This window comes from Uranotaenia lowii, chromosome 1, assembly GCF_029784155.1.
Source record: "Uranotaenia lowii strain MFRU-FL chromosome 1, ASM2978415v1, whole genome shotgun sequence".
In the NCBI taxonomy this organism is placed as follows: domain Eukaryota; kingdom Metazoa; phylum Arthropoda; class Insecta; order Diptera; family Culicidae; genus Uranotaenia; species Uranotaenia lowii.
In genome coordinates, this window is record NC_073691.1 from 95,474,473 (window position 1) to 95,487,483 (window position 13,011).

At 33.6% G+C, this 13,011-nt stretch overlaps 1 protein-coding gene across 4 annotated transcripts in view; it reads right to left on the bottom strand.

Annotated features, from left to right (window-relative positions):
- Window positions 1–10,118: 10,118 nt before the first annotated feature.
- Window positions 10,119–13,011, bottom strand: part of LOC129752971 (uncharacterized) — a 71,296-nt gene continuing 68,403 nt past the window's right edge. For all 4 annotated transcript variants that reach the window (XM_055748784.1, XM_055748765.1, XM_055748770.1 and 1 more), the window contains exon 3: window positions 10,119–10,922. In XM_055748784.1, coding sequence (XP_055604759.1) covers window positions 10,470–10,922 — 453 coding nt within the window. In that variant the 3' untranslated portion in view covers window positions 10,119–10,469. The remainder of the gene's footprint in view (window positions 10,923–13,011) is intronic.

A 13,011-nucleotide genomic window follows, 5' to 3' on the forward strand; every position in this document is an offset into this window, starting at 1 on the left:
ATCTTTGATATCATACCCGATTGGGATAAAATGCTTAGTCAGCAATCAACTGTCACTTCAACCCATAGTGCAGGTGAGCCTGATAGCATATAGTAACGCGGGGTAATTACCACAATAGATCAACTACTGGTCGCAGTGGGCTCTCCCCTACAAGAAAAAAAAACATAATTGCCGTTGTCCATCCCCTTTGTAGCAAATTAGTGGTCGTAGAACGACCTTTAAAAAACCGTGTTATTCATTTAGATTACATTTTTTACTTGTGAGAATATATTCTTATAGATAATGATGCAAATAATTTAGGAATGCAAGATACTATAGCAACTCCAAGATAATTCGTACATCAGATTTGATACCACTTTTTAATATACGATCAAAAAAGATTTTTCCATATTGCTGGGAGAATACCTACTTGTTTCCGAAAATGAATTAAACAGCCAGAATAATGGTTTGACTATTTCTTTTGACAGCAACTTTAAAAATTGGGGGAGGGGAAGTTAAACCTGAATCTTTCGATGAATCTAATGCATCCAAAGATGCAAGTTTTTCACTGAGCAATATGTTATTGACATCAACATTTCTAAAGGATCAGCAAGATGTGAAAAATAATCCCGATCATTGTCGTCATGTGGGCCCGAGGGAAACCACCCTACACCCCAGTAAGAGATGTTTTAGCTGCGTTAGACCTTGATTACATTTTCGAAATCTACCTCTTCTTAAAAGCTATTAACTTCCGTCTCTAACCAATCCTTTACTATTTTCCCTATATCTATTCTAGTTTTTAACAATGAATTGTAAATACAAAAAAAACTGACTTTGGCTCCTTAAAACCTTCGGTATGAGCCGTTTCAAATAAACGAATTATAAAAAAAAATTGTCGTCATGCGAAGTATAAACTTTCTGAGAAAATCTGCAAATAGATTACTTTTAAGAATTCCCTAGTTTTAAGTATTCCCTTTACTGCTTTCAAGTCTCATTTGCAATAGGAAATTTTGAGATTTTTAATTTTTTTTTTTGGCAAAGTTGAACATTTTTTAAGCATTCTTCTTAAATTTATTTTTCATCATAGTAGTGTATTGCTCGAAGGAATTTTTAATTTCTTTGTTCGACTGGTCGCATGTGGCCAAATAATTTGAACGATTCACATCACAATTATGTAGGATGCCGGATAGATTTGAAAGACCTGGTTATTCTTGATTTAAATCTTTATTAGTTGACGTCTCAAGAGTATAATCTAATTACTTATACTGAACCGTGACCTCCTAATTAACTGTTTTGTTTCGTAGTTTTATTTGGGATTTTGAGCCTCTCGGGTTTATACATCCCATGTCCTAATTAGCTCTCAAATACATCACATACATAGTAGCTCGGCCATCCTGAACATTTACATAGACCTCGATGTACACATAACTAATCTCAATTAATTGAATAGAGTTAAAAAAAAAATAGAATAACAATTTCAGCTAGACACAGATAACTCTATACACTTTCAATCATAGTTTTCCTAAGCTTCCTAAACTAAGTTTAGCTTATTTTTCAATTTACGCAATTTTCTCAAACAGCCGGGAATAGATTCATCCTAGTAAAGCTCTTTTATTATTCATATTGAACTTTACTTCTTGACTTCTCCAGCTCCGAGATTTCTCTGGGATGCTCCTTGCATCGTCTGCACTGCCTGTCTTCCTGGCAGCGTCAGTGCCTGGATAAACTGGAACACCACCAGCTCTTACCAGACATCCGGACCGTTTCTGAATTTTCCCAGACTTATCCACCAGGTTTATTTACCGAAACAGGCAACCATTTCATATTCAAAATTCCAGAAAAATTAAGTTCCAGCCTTACGAAGGCGCTCGCTTTGTACTTGAATCCCACTTCTGAATTGTAGCCAAATCCAAATAGAAAGACTTGAACTTCAGGTTTAACATCTTTATTGATTGGTGTTTGAACTGAATCTGTCATATTTACACTTTATTTATCGTGGCCTCCTTATTTATATCTTTTTCTAATATCTGCTAGAAAGATCCCTACAATTATTTCTTTTGTAAGAGCAAGTTCACTGGTGTTGGGAAAAAGTGGTAGAAATTTTGACATTTTGAAAATTTTACCATGCAAAAATGTTTTCAAGATCTTGGGACGTTGTATTTTTTTACAACACTGTTTCTATTTCATCCGTATGTGATAGAAATATTGCTATTTTTGCATCACAGCATGCGAAAATACAACACGTGTTTTAAAAAAACTAGAAGGCCACAGATCTTGAAAATGTTTTTGTATGGCAAAATTTTCAAAATGTGCTGTAAGTGTCGAAATTTCTACCACTTTTTCCCAACACCAGTGAACTTGCTCTAAGCTTTATGCGCTTTCTTCTTTCTATTTTTGAGATTTTTTTATTGTTAATTTGTACCGTGCTAGAATTTTAGAACTTTTCTTTAAATTTCTTTGCTTTTTTTATACTGTCTTTTCTGAAATATCGTATATAATTTTGTAGAAATCATCCATCGCTCATTCTGTGTTTTGGTTTCGATTTAATATTTGCCAATCTGCAGTATTTGATTTGTTTCTAATACTTGTAGGCTAGTTCAAAATCTTAGTATTGCTCAGATAAACCAACTAAATTCAACACTGTGGCGGTTATATGTATAAATCTAGAGTACCTATCTATTGTAGTGTGGAAAACTGCATTTTTCCAAAGCGGAGAAAGTGACTCAGTCTCACAGAAATCATCAGTCATATTTGTAAAAAGTGAATCTAAAAAGCAGTATGTATGAAGCGTTCCCGAGCAGACTTTGATACCAAAATCGATAGCAAATTGAAATCAAAATAAGCTGTCAACAGCACAGTGATAGCATATTTTGTTATGGACTTTTTCTTGATAGCAAAACTAGGCATCATTAGGGTATCGAATATTTTAATTTAAAAGCAATGTGAGACCAAAATTAGGTATCGACATCAAACGATTAGCATAATTTGGTGTACAAATCAACTGACAGCAAAACTAGGCATAATTAAGATATCAGTGTTTTCAAAGTAAATAGCGAAATGGCATCAAAATAATACATAGCATATTTTGGAGATTTTCTGCATTCACAAAATCAGGTGTTATGCAAATGCGATCTAACTCAACATTCCGCAATGAAGCAGCTTCATACAAAGAGGCAGAAAAAAAGTATGGTATGGCTTCTTCGACTATTTTATAAATGTTGAACTTAAACATGGAAAATTTCTTAACAAATTTAGAATCCTTTAGCGCTAGCATAATTTGATGTTGAATGAATCTGACAGCAAAACTTGGCATCATTGAGATCCTTTATTTTTACTGATTTGAACCTTAGACTAAAATGATTTTGCATAGTAACTTGTTCGGTATACATTTTATATAAACACAGTATTAAGCACCATAAATGTATAATTCAATTCAATTTAATGTTCAGCATAATTTAATGATTCTATTAAAGTTTTCTCTAAAACCAATAATCAAAAGCCCGAAATGATATTTTACTTCCAGAAGAATTTATTATTTGCATATTAAAAAAAATTATTCTTACTTATACCACAGATAAACAGACAGGACACTCTTAAGGAAATCTGGTCATTTCTTCGCAAAGCGATTACATTGCCATCTGTTGGCGACATTGCCTACCAATAGTAGACATAGACATAGTAGAATATTCCATTGAAGGTAGCCATGAAATCTTGACAATCATTACAGAAACCGTAAACAAGCAGTTTGAAATTTTCTTCTTCAAGCTGTTGCAATAAGAAGGGTTTTAAGAAAAGTTTTATACTTTTAGTTGAGATTAGGTTTCCGAAAGTGATAAAAACGACCTTGTCCTTCCAGGTATGCGCCCCTCAGAGTGAAGAAAATTACGTATGTTATCAGTTGTGTTCTATAGAAATGGATTGCCGACCAGTGACAGCAACAATCTAACCAAAAAAATCAACAACTTACCAGATCAGGACTTGAATTATTGTTACCTCAAATGTTCCGGTTTTATTGAAAACGTACCTAAAGCATTCAAAATAAAAAAAAAAGTCATTTGCAAAAAGTTGCTATTTATTTTTAAAATAAAGGTTATTCCAGTTATTTTCGCACTTTTCCTTAAATTCCAAAACAGTATATAAAAAAAAGTTCAGTGGTAATTTCTAATACATATTCAAACAATTTATTTTTGACAAAGAATATTTCCATGCTAAGCACCGTAATGCGAGTATTTGTAATGCGTAATGCGAGAGTATTTGTATTATTTGAAGTGAGGCTTTGTTTTTAGTTTATTTGTTTGTTTTCTGCTGCGGGCTTAATTCTTCCTTGAAAACCAATCGCTTCATACATATCTTTTCAGAAAGGTTGGACACGTTTCCCGTCACTTTGACTTTCGGTATAGTTTCGAATGAGCGCAATTTAAGAATTGTATGTTCCGGACCATTTCAAACTAAATAACTGCGAAGAGCCTTTTTGCCATTTAACTGGTCTTCAACAAACAGTTTTTTATTTTGCTCCAGTTGAGCTCTCCACAAGCTAGGGTATTTTCCAAATCTCCATCGCTTCCAAAACGAGATGTGACCAACTTATCTGCATCGTAACCATCGCGTGTCGTAGTTCCTGAAATGAAAATTGGACCATTGGTCTAAACTTCAGTACATTAATAGAATAACGGAAGGATTCAAAGGAATGCCTTACATGCACTGATTCAAGCAGCTCTTGTTGCTCGGTTCGGTTGGTAGGTCTTCTAATAAGGCCAGATCGTTGGAACTAATGACCAAAATCTTGAACACAAAGCTTCGTGAATTAGAACTGAATGAAAACAAACGATAACCATAACATAAGCACCATGGAGATGCGAAAATACACAGCTACCATGATGAAATATTTAGATTTTCCATTTTAATGATACCAGCGCCTCTAGTGTCGACATTGCCTAGCTTCATCAAATTTTTTAGCAGTTTTGCGAAGAATGAAAACGGAGTGTCCTGTCTGTTTGTCTGTGCTTATACGATGTTGTTGCTTAGAAAAGTGTCAAAAAATTTTTTCATTGAATTTGAGTAACACTTTTAAACCTGCAAATGGCATAACATATTTTTGACAAATCTTTGTATGGTCATATAACAAAAACTTTTTCGCAGTACAATGTGTAAAAAATGTGATTGACGATAAATCGGCTGGGAGTAAAGGAATAAATTTCACAATCATGTCAAAAATCTAAGGAATTTCTGAAGTAAATTTATATTCATCATTTAAACGTTTTTTTTTAATTCAAAACGAAAGCACACAGAAATTTTTTTGACTATTACGTGTCACTGAAACTGCAACCTTTAAAATAATTAACAAAACCTGTAATTTTAAATTGTTTTTCTTAAAAGTTAACGAAGATTCATTTATTATTACAGCAAATGTCCTGTAAATAAGTTGTACACTAAAAATTAAATGTCACGTAATTTGTTTTTCATCCTGTAAAATTATGGTAAATGTCCTGCTCCTTTTTGTTACAGGACATTTGCGAAATTACACAGGAAACAATTTTTGCTGTGCAACCATTCTAGCTAACATCTAAGTGCAAAGATTCGAGTTAAACCACAATCACTGTAATACCTATTATGTTTTTTAAACAAAACAACCCTCAATTTGTCAAAAGCAATTAACTTTACGGATTGGCCTAAATCGATTTTGACTATCTTGAATCTTGATCAGTAATTTAATAGCGTTTTCGTTTATTTCCCATTGGTATGGTGCAAAGCCAAATTTCAAAAACAAACAAAATCGTCGACAGGGACATATATGTTAATGCATATGCATCGGTCCGCTTTATGATTTTGTTTGTTTACGAAAAAAAAAGTTTGTAACTGAACCAGTGGAAAATGAACGAAAACGTGTCGTTCAATAATTGACAATTTCACCTCATTTGCTTGCAAGAACTACTATTTTATTTGGTACAGTGTTTTTATCGCAGTGTAAAAATGAAAACAAAAACATAAACAATTTCGTGTCGTTTGTTGATTCCGTCCGGATGAAGTGGAAAGTTACCGGAGAAATGACCAGAGCAGGCCAGAGAAGTGTCCGCATTGTCTTCGTCCGATGACGGTGGCTATGTGAAAATTTAGTTGCTGCCGACCAGCTGGTAAGTTTCCACAACAGAGCCTGTTTCATGGAATTGTGCAGAATTTTTGAGTGATTTTGAGTCTCCTTCCTTTTATAATTTTTCTCATCAGATATACACGTACCCTTTTCGGACAGAGTGGCTGGAAATTTTCAATTCACGCCCTTCCTGATAGGCATCCCAGAGTCGATGGACAAGTCGCTCTGCCGCGATGAAAATGGCTGATTGAAAAACTTCACTGGAATTGGAAGTTTTCGTTATCCTCAAGCAGGTAAGTCCGATTTGTTTCGAAATAAGTTCCGGAAAGCTTATCACAAACTGAAGGTACTGGTAGCTGCGTCGCTGCCATTCATAGCCAATTTTGCGAAAAGGAGCAAGCATGTAATTCTCCGTTTCCTTCCTATTGTAGGTTAGTTAGGTAGTTACTTTGGTCAGCTATTCATTCCCAGCATTTGAACGCAGAAGGTTTCCTCAAAATCTTTTAGAATGTCGGAGCTTCAGTTGTGCACCTCGAAGACACCATGGACGTCAAAGCTGATCTGCGGGAAATGATGAAGTGATTCCCGATCGATGAACTGGAGCGCGCTTTCCGTGTCATGCTCAAGTTATACTCCCATGGTAAGTTTGTTTTTCTTTTTAATTGTAACTGTTTTTTGCTCCAAATGAGAGCCTATAGTAAAACCTGATTTCGGAAACTATAATCTACATTCTATGTAAAAAAAATTTACCACCTTCTTCTGTATTTGGTTAATTAGGGCCTCAGGATGAGAGGGGTGTAGTGCAAAATCATCAATTTTGAGTTATGTTTACTTAACAATTATTCATGTTTCAATGTGCAAAATTCAGATTTTTTATAACTATTTTGAACACTTTTTTGATTGAATTAAAACTGCTCTTATTCGAAAAATATATGAACAATCGAGCACCTTCACAACTTTGATGCGCGTTTTCTCGAAACTATCATTTAGCCACTTGCACCCCTCTGATCCCGAATACCTCAATTAAAACGCCGTACAATACTTAAACAAAATTGTTACTTAACTATAAGTAAGGCAAAAGTAGGGCATTTGTTGTAATTTATTTTAAAAATATCGAAAGATATGAAAATTGCTAACTAAAAAACGGTCGTGAGAGTAAACAAAATTTGAGATAAAGATAATATTGTCTACACAAATACGTTTAAAATATAAACACCAATTAATTCAAAAAGATATTTATTTTTTTATTATTGCTAATATCGAACCGGTAATAATGTTAAATAAAAATAATAAAACTTAAGTACAAAGATTAACACAAATGCTTAAGATTCTTAAGCTTTCTATTTTACCCTCTTCATACACTTCAAATCAAAACCTTAAAAAACGAAGATTAACAAATGCAATATAGATTTTTGAAGTTTTCGAAAAATTGTTTAGATATTTTGTAACCTGCAGTTTTAAAGCTTTTATTTGAATTTTACTGATTCCTTTTTTTTGTACATTATCTTAATGAATTTTTTGGAATAACAGAAATAGATGATATTTAGTTATTTCAAGTGTGCTTTTTAAACGCCTTTGTGTAGACAATCGGGACATTCCGTTTATGTATAGCAAAATTTGTTTTTTCCTTGAATTCTATGCTGTGCTTGTACTAAGGCGCTTACAGTTATCAGATTCGTTCTTTTTAAGAAAATTTAAATATACCTTCAGCCGTTTACGTGAAAGAAAGCGTTCTTGAAAAATAGTTTGTTACGATTTGTATATTTAATATAATAAAAAAAAAATCTTTCATTTTGCCAGTTATTCATTATATATTATTTTAGGTACATATGTTTATCAATAGCATTTTTGAACAACAGATTGTAAAATCTAATCAGCAAAACATTTATAGATTTAAATTTTAGTTTTTCTTTTTTTGCTATGTTGTATCGTTGAAGGTTTCCAAAAAATAGTAACAGCTCAGAAATTCCGATTTCTTAATTTTGAATTGAAAATGATTAGTAAGCATTAAATTTGAAATTGAAATCGCACACTTTTTTCATTGATTATTTTAATTTAATTTAATATTCCTTTGAATTTGGAATTCAAACTTTAAATTCAGATTCGGTATTGTCCTATTTGCTGCTGGCAGTGTTCGTGATATTATTATGGTTGTTTCACCAACACTTTTCAGTTTTGGGAACATTTACATCGTTTTTTGTACCGAATGTTTTTGAGGTTAATTGACACGTATCATCTCAACAAAGGTACGTGAGAAATGCCAAAAACAGCTCTATACAGTTTAAGAAATTCTCATCATCTCATCAGGTTTTTAAATTGCTATGAAAATCTAAATTTCATAGTAAAATAACAAGCACAACTAAAATGCAACACTATTTCGTCTTTAATATCATTGCCATTTCAATTATAAGGTTTTCTAAAATTTAGAAAAAGAAATCATTATACTTTTAAACTTGAATAACCAATTAAAATGAATATTTGTATGTACAATGAATTGCAGAATTTGAACTTAAGCTTTGGCTGAATTCGCATGATAAGTTATATACCTAGCATAAATTAAGGCGAATTTTAATAGCATGAATATTTTTATACTGTCAGAGTAACGCCGGATGATTGCATAAGTGCAGGCGATTTTAGTTATTCGTTGAAATTTATCCACTAATCCGAGCATATTTTCAAGGAGGACGAGACAAAATTTGTTACGTCTTGGGATTAAATTTGCTATCACGTCTTGGGAGTAAAATTTGCTCTCATTTTGCTTGCCATAAGAGGGTACACTGAAAAAAGTCGAACAAAATTTTCATACTAGGAAAGCACATTTTTGCCAAATTTAGCTTATTTTGAAACCCTAACGAAACATCGTTTTTCGATGGTTTGAGAGCATATTGATGCTAAATTTTGCTATTATTGAAAAATACGTGATGCCTTATATTGGCGTCATTGTGCTCTCCAAGCTCTCAGAAATTGAGGTGTAGTTGGGGTCTCAGTTTTAGCAAAATTAGGCATCACTTTGCTAACCAAGTATGAAAATTTGTGCTCTCATTTTTGCTGTGTACCACCTTATGTCAAGCAAAATGAGAGCACATTTGGCTCTCAAGGCGTGATAGCAAAATTTGCTATAATTTTGCCATAAAAGTCTGCTCGGGTTTCATTTAATCCTACAATTGAGAATAAAATTGATTCATTTTCTTCATCATTAATATAATTCGCCGCCCGTCGATTGAAGTTCCCGTAAATTAGATTCATGTTCAAATTTTGATAAAATGTTTTTAGTTTATTCAAAAAATGTTTCATATGAGCCTTTTTAGCACTTTCTGGGGGAAAATAGACTGAGGTAAAATTTGAATTGATTTTTGATAACTGGTTTGCAACACAATCTTTAAATTATACTACTAGTTAGTACTAACTGCAATTAACACTCCTCCGCCAGACTTTTTGTCCGATAGTAATTTATCTCGACCTTCTTGAATACTTTAACTCTATCAAAGAAACTATTCACGTTATGGTCCCAACTAGTTTCAGTGCCTAAAATAACAGAGAAACAACAAGCGGATACCTTTTTGTAAATTTCATTAATCTTAACGGCACTAGCTCCTCATCTTATTGAAATTTTGACAATATACAACCAACTCTTTTAACTTGCTGGTATCACTTTGGCCCGTTACAGAAACTATCGTCCCCATAGAAAGTTTAAGTGATAACTTTTCTCACTTTGCATCAATCAAGCTAGTCTTTTCCAGTATTTGTAAACAACGTGCTCTGAATCATATTGAACGTCATTGTTTACAGTTGAACTTTACTTAAAACCGACCCCACTTACCCCGGTCAGCCCCGGTGTACCTTAGACGAGGTTTTAGTCTTACATTGTCAGAAGAGGTTTTGTCATGAACATGGTTTGGCTTTTCATATGCGTTTAAGGCACTCCACTAGCTAGCAGGTGTAACGTTACGAGTGTGTTAATCGTCGCTTCTATTTGGTCATTGAGAATTTCGGCCACCACTCTATAAAGTACATGAAAATTTCACAAGAAATAAAACAAAACAACTGCTAATTCAATTTTTTTAAATGTATGTAATAATCTCTTCTGAAAAAAAAAAAAAACGTCAACGTTCATCATGGCATTTGAGCTTGTTCTTTGGCTCTTTTCAATTCAGTTTTGAATTCTTATACAAAAGCTAACCCTACAAATCATGTTCGAACACACGATTTTTAAAGATTTCTTTTTCATAGAAAATGAGATTCGACCAGATATTTTCATAAAATAACTGCTAATGGATTTCGATGGATTTGCACCGCACTTAAATGAATCAGTTAATACTAGAACGTCATTAATTATATGTTATAAAACTTAGAGAAAATTTTAGTAATCAGAAAAATCACTGCTCCTTCCACTATGTTCTCTCTACCAGACTTGATTATGCGCCACGCGATTAAATTGCGATCTTGTCTGATTCGAATAAGGTGTGAAATTTGTACTGCGGTTGAGTATTGAACGCGCTACTATACTGCTAGGAGGTGGTGCTGTGTATCTTGCCCTGCAATCACGACCGATATTGTACGGATGGGTATTGCTCGTACTGTAAGGCTGCCGGTTAGGTGGAGGCGCAACAGGCTGATGATAACGTCCCGTAGGAGGAGGTGGGACACAGAAACTATTTGGCACGGAGTAGTGAGTAGGAGGTACGTGAGTAGGTGATATTAAATGTTGGTTAATAACGAAGCCGTTCCATTGAGGAGAGGAGTTGCCGGGGTATGGAAGATAACTCTGCCGAGGCTTGTTGTATATATTGTAGAATTCATCAGGACAGTGATCGCCATGCGTAGACTGCGTTGGTTGAAAAGGTTCTTTGGGTAACTGCAAAGATGATAAAAACAGAAAAGTCACCATGAGTAAAGATTTCTATTTATCTACATGTGTATAAACTTAGAATTTAAAGGATATTCGAATGAACGTGTATCAACGAGAAACCACAATAGTGGTGCAAATTGAAGCTTGCGATCGAATCCTACATTACGGGAAGTTTCACCTTGATAGACATCTCTTTAAGAAGAATTTCAAGATGTAGGGGAGATGAGGGCATAACGAGCACCCAGGGCATAATGAGCACTACGCTTTTCAACGAAAGTACGCATTTTCTTAAATAAATTTTCATGAGGATTTGTTTCGTACTTCCTATAGTATTAATTTTTCACAAAAAAAGGAATCTCCTTATCATCTTTACAGAGATATTTAAAAAAAACTAGCTTGGTTCTCAAGTTACGAAAATATTATAATTTTTGAGCACCACGAAATAAGCTCTTATGATCTGAAAATAACCTTTATCTATATTGTACGTACTGCAACATGATGTACACATTGTTTCTCAATTTTTACCATCATAAAATTTTGATTTTTCACTTTTATCAATTTTAAAACACGCTTTTAATTAAATTTGTTGACTAGGGGCATATAGAGCACCATATTATCGAGGCATAATGAGCATTTTCTGCCGTAGAATTTAGCAGCGAATTAAAATTGATTTATAGCGCCACACCTTGACTAGTTTTCATCCGACGATTTAGCCTATTGGTAAGGTGTCGGAGAGGTAATCAAAAGACAAGAGTTAGATTTCTGTTCGAGGTAATTTTTTTCCATTTACAATTCATGATCGATTTTTTTATTGTTACATTATACGGCTAGTAGCATCATCCTCCGAACAAAGCACATAATGTATGAGCGTGCGTAAATTGTTTGTATTCTACAAACAGACCTAGATTATTTTGTTATTGCTTTGTTTGATGAATCTACCACTCACCTGACTTCATCGAATTGAATTCGCTGCTAGATTCCCCGGCAGAAAACTCACATCTTGCCCTGATTAATGGTGCTCATACTGCCTCAGGGGGGGTTCTCATTATGCCTCCACAGTTGCTGGTTTTCAGCTTTTGGCAAAATTTTTTAAAATGCAATTTTTAACGTTTTCATCTAGTTTTTCACGTTTCAGCCCTTTAGGGAATAGGCTTTTCAAGTGTCTGAACACGAAACAATAATGTAACCTCCATATTATAGCTATTTTCTATGGTTAAATAACCGTTTTCCTTAAGGTGGCCATTATGCCCCCATCTCCCCTAAGTAAAGATTTTTTTTTATTTGTAGTCTTCGAACGTAAATTTTGAAAAATTTGGCGAAAAATCTGTTATATCTATGTAGGTATGTGAGTTTTACAGGTTTTAAATAAAATTAAATAAAACTTGACAAAAATCTAAAAAACATGAAATAATCAATTTCATAATGAAGGATTGGCAATATAAAACAATAGTGTTGAGTGATAATCCTTAAATCTCGCGTGAGTTTTCATTACGTTGTATGAAACATCTTAGAGAATCACAGAAAAAGGCTGCCAAAGATAGGGAAAACAACCTAAAAATCTCGATTCAACATCTAGATATGTTTTCCAGACAACAAATATCCTAAACAAAAAGAAGTTTCGACTCAAGGAATATTTAAAGAAGGTAGTGCCAAGGCAGCCCTGCTATAGTATTGGTACAGACTGTGTCATCACAATCACGAAAAATCTGTTAATTTGCCTTTTTCGTTGATAATTCGAAGAATTTGTTGGAAATTTTCAACTTTTAAAACTTGTTATTCTAAAGGATTTTTGCTCTTCAATATCGGTACAAAAAAAAGTTGGATTATCGAATAGTTTTTACATAAAATAGACCATCGAAGTTCGAATAAATGGTGGATTTTCCCTATTTAAATTTGCAAAACTTTAAAAGTTATCGAAACCAGTGAATCAAATTGTCCCTGATATTACCTCAAAACAAGCGACAAAGTAGACGTGTGGTTTTGTCTCTATAGAGCTTTTGCACAGTGCATTAGTATTAGTAAGGCAAACAACAGTGACAACTGACAACTTCATGCAAAATGAATACGATTCGAAGTAAAAAAGTTAGTTTTCGAA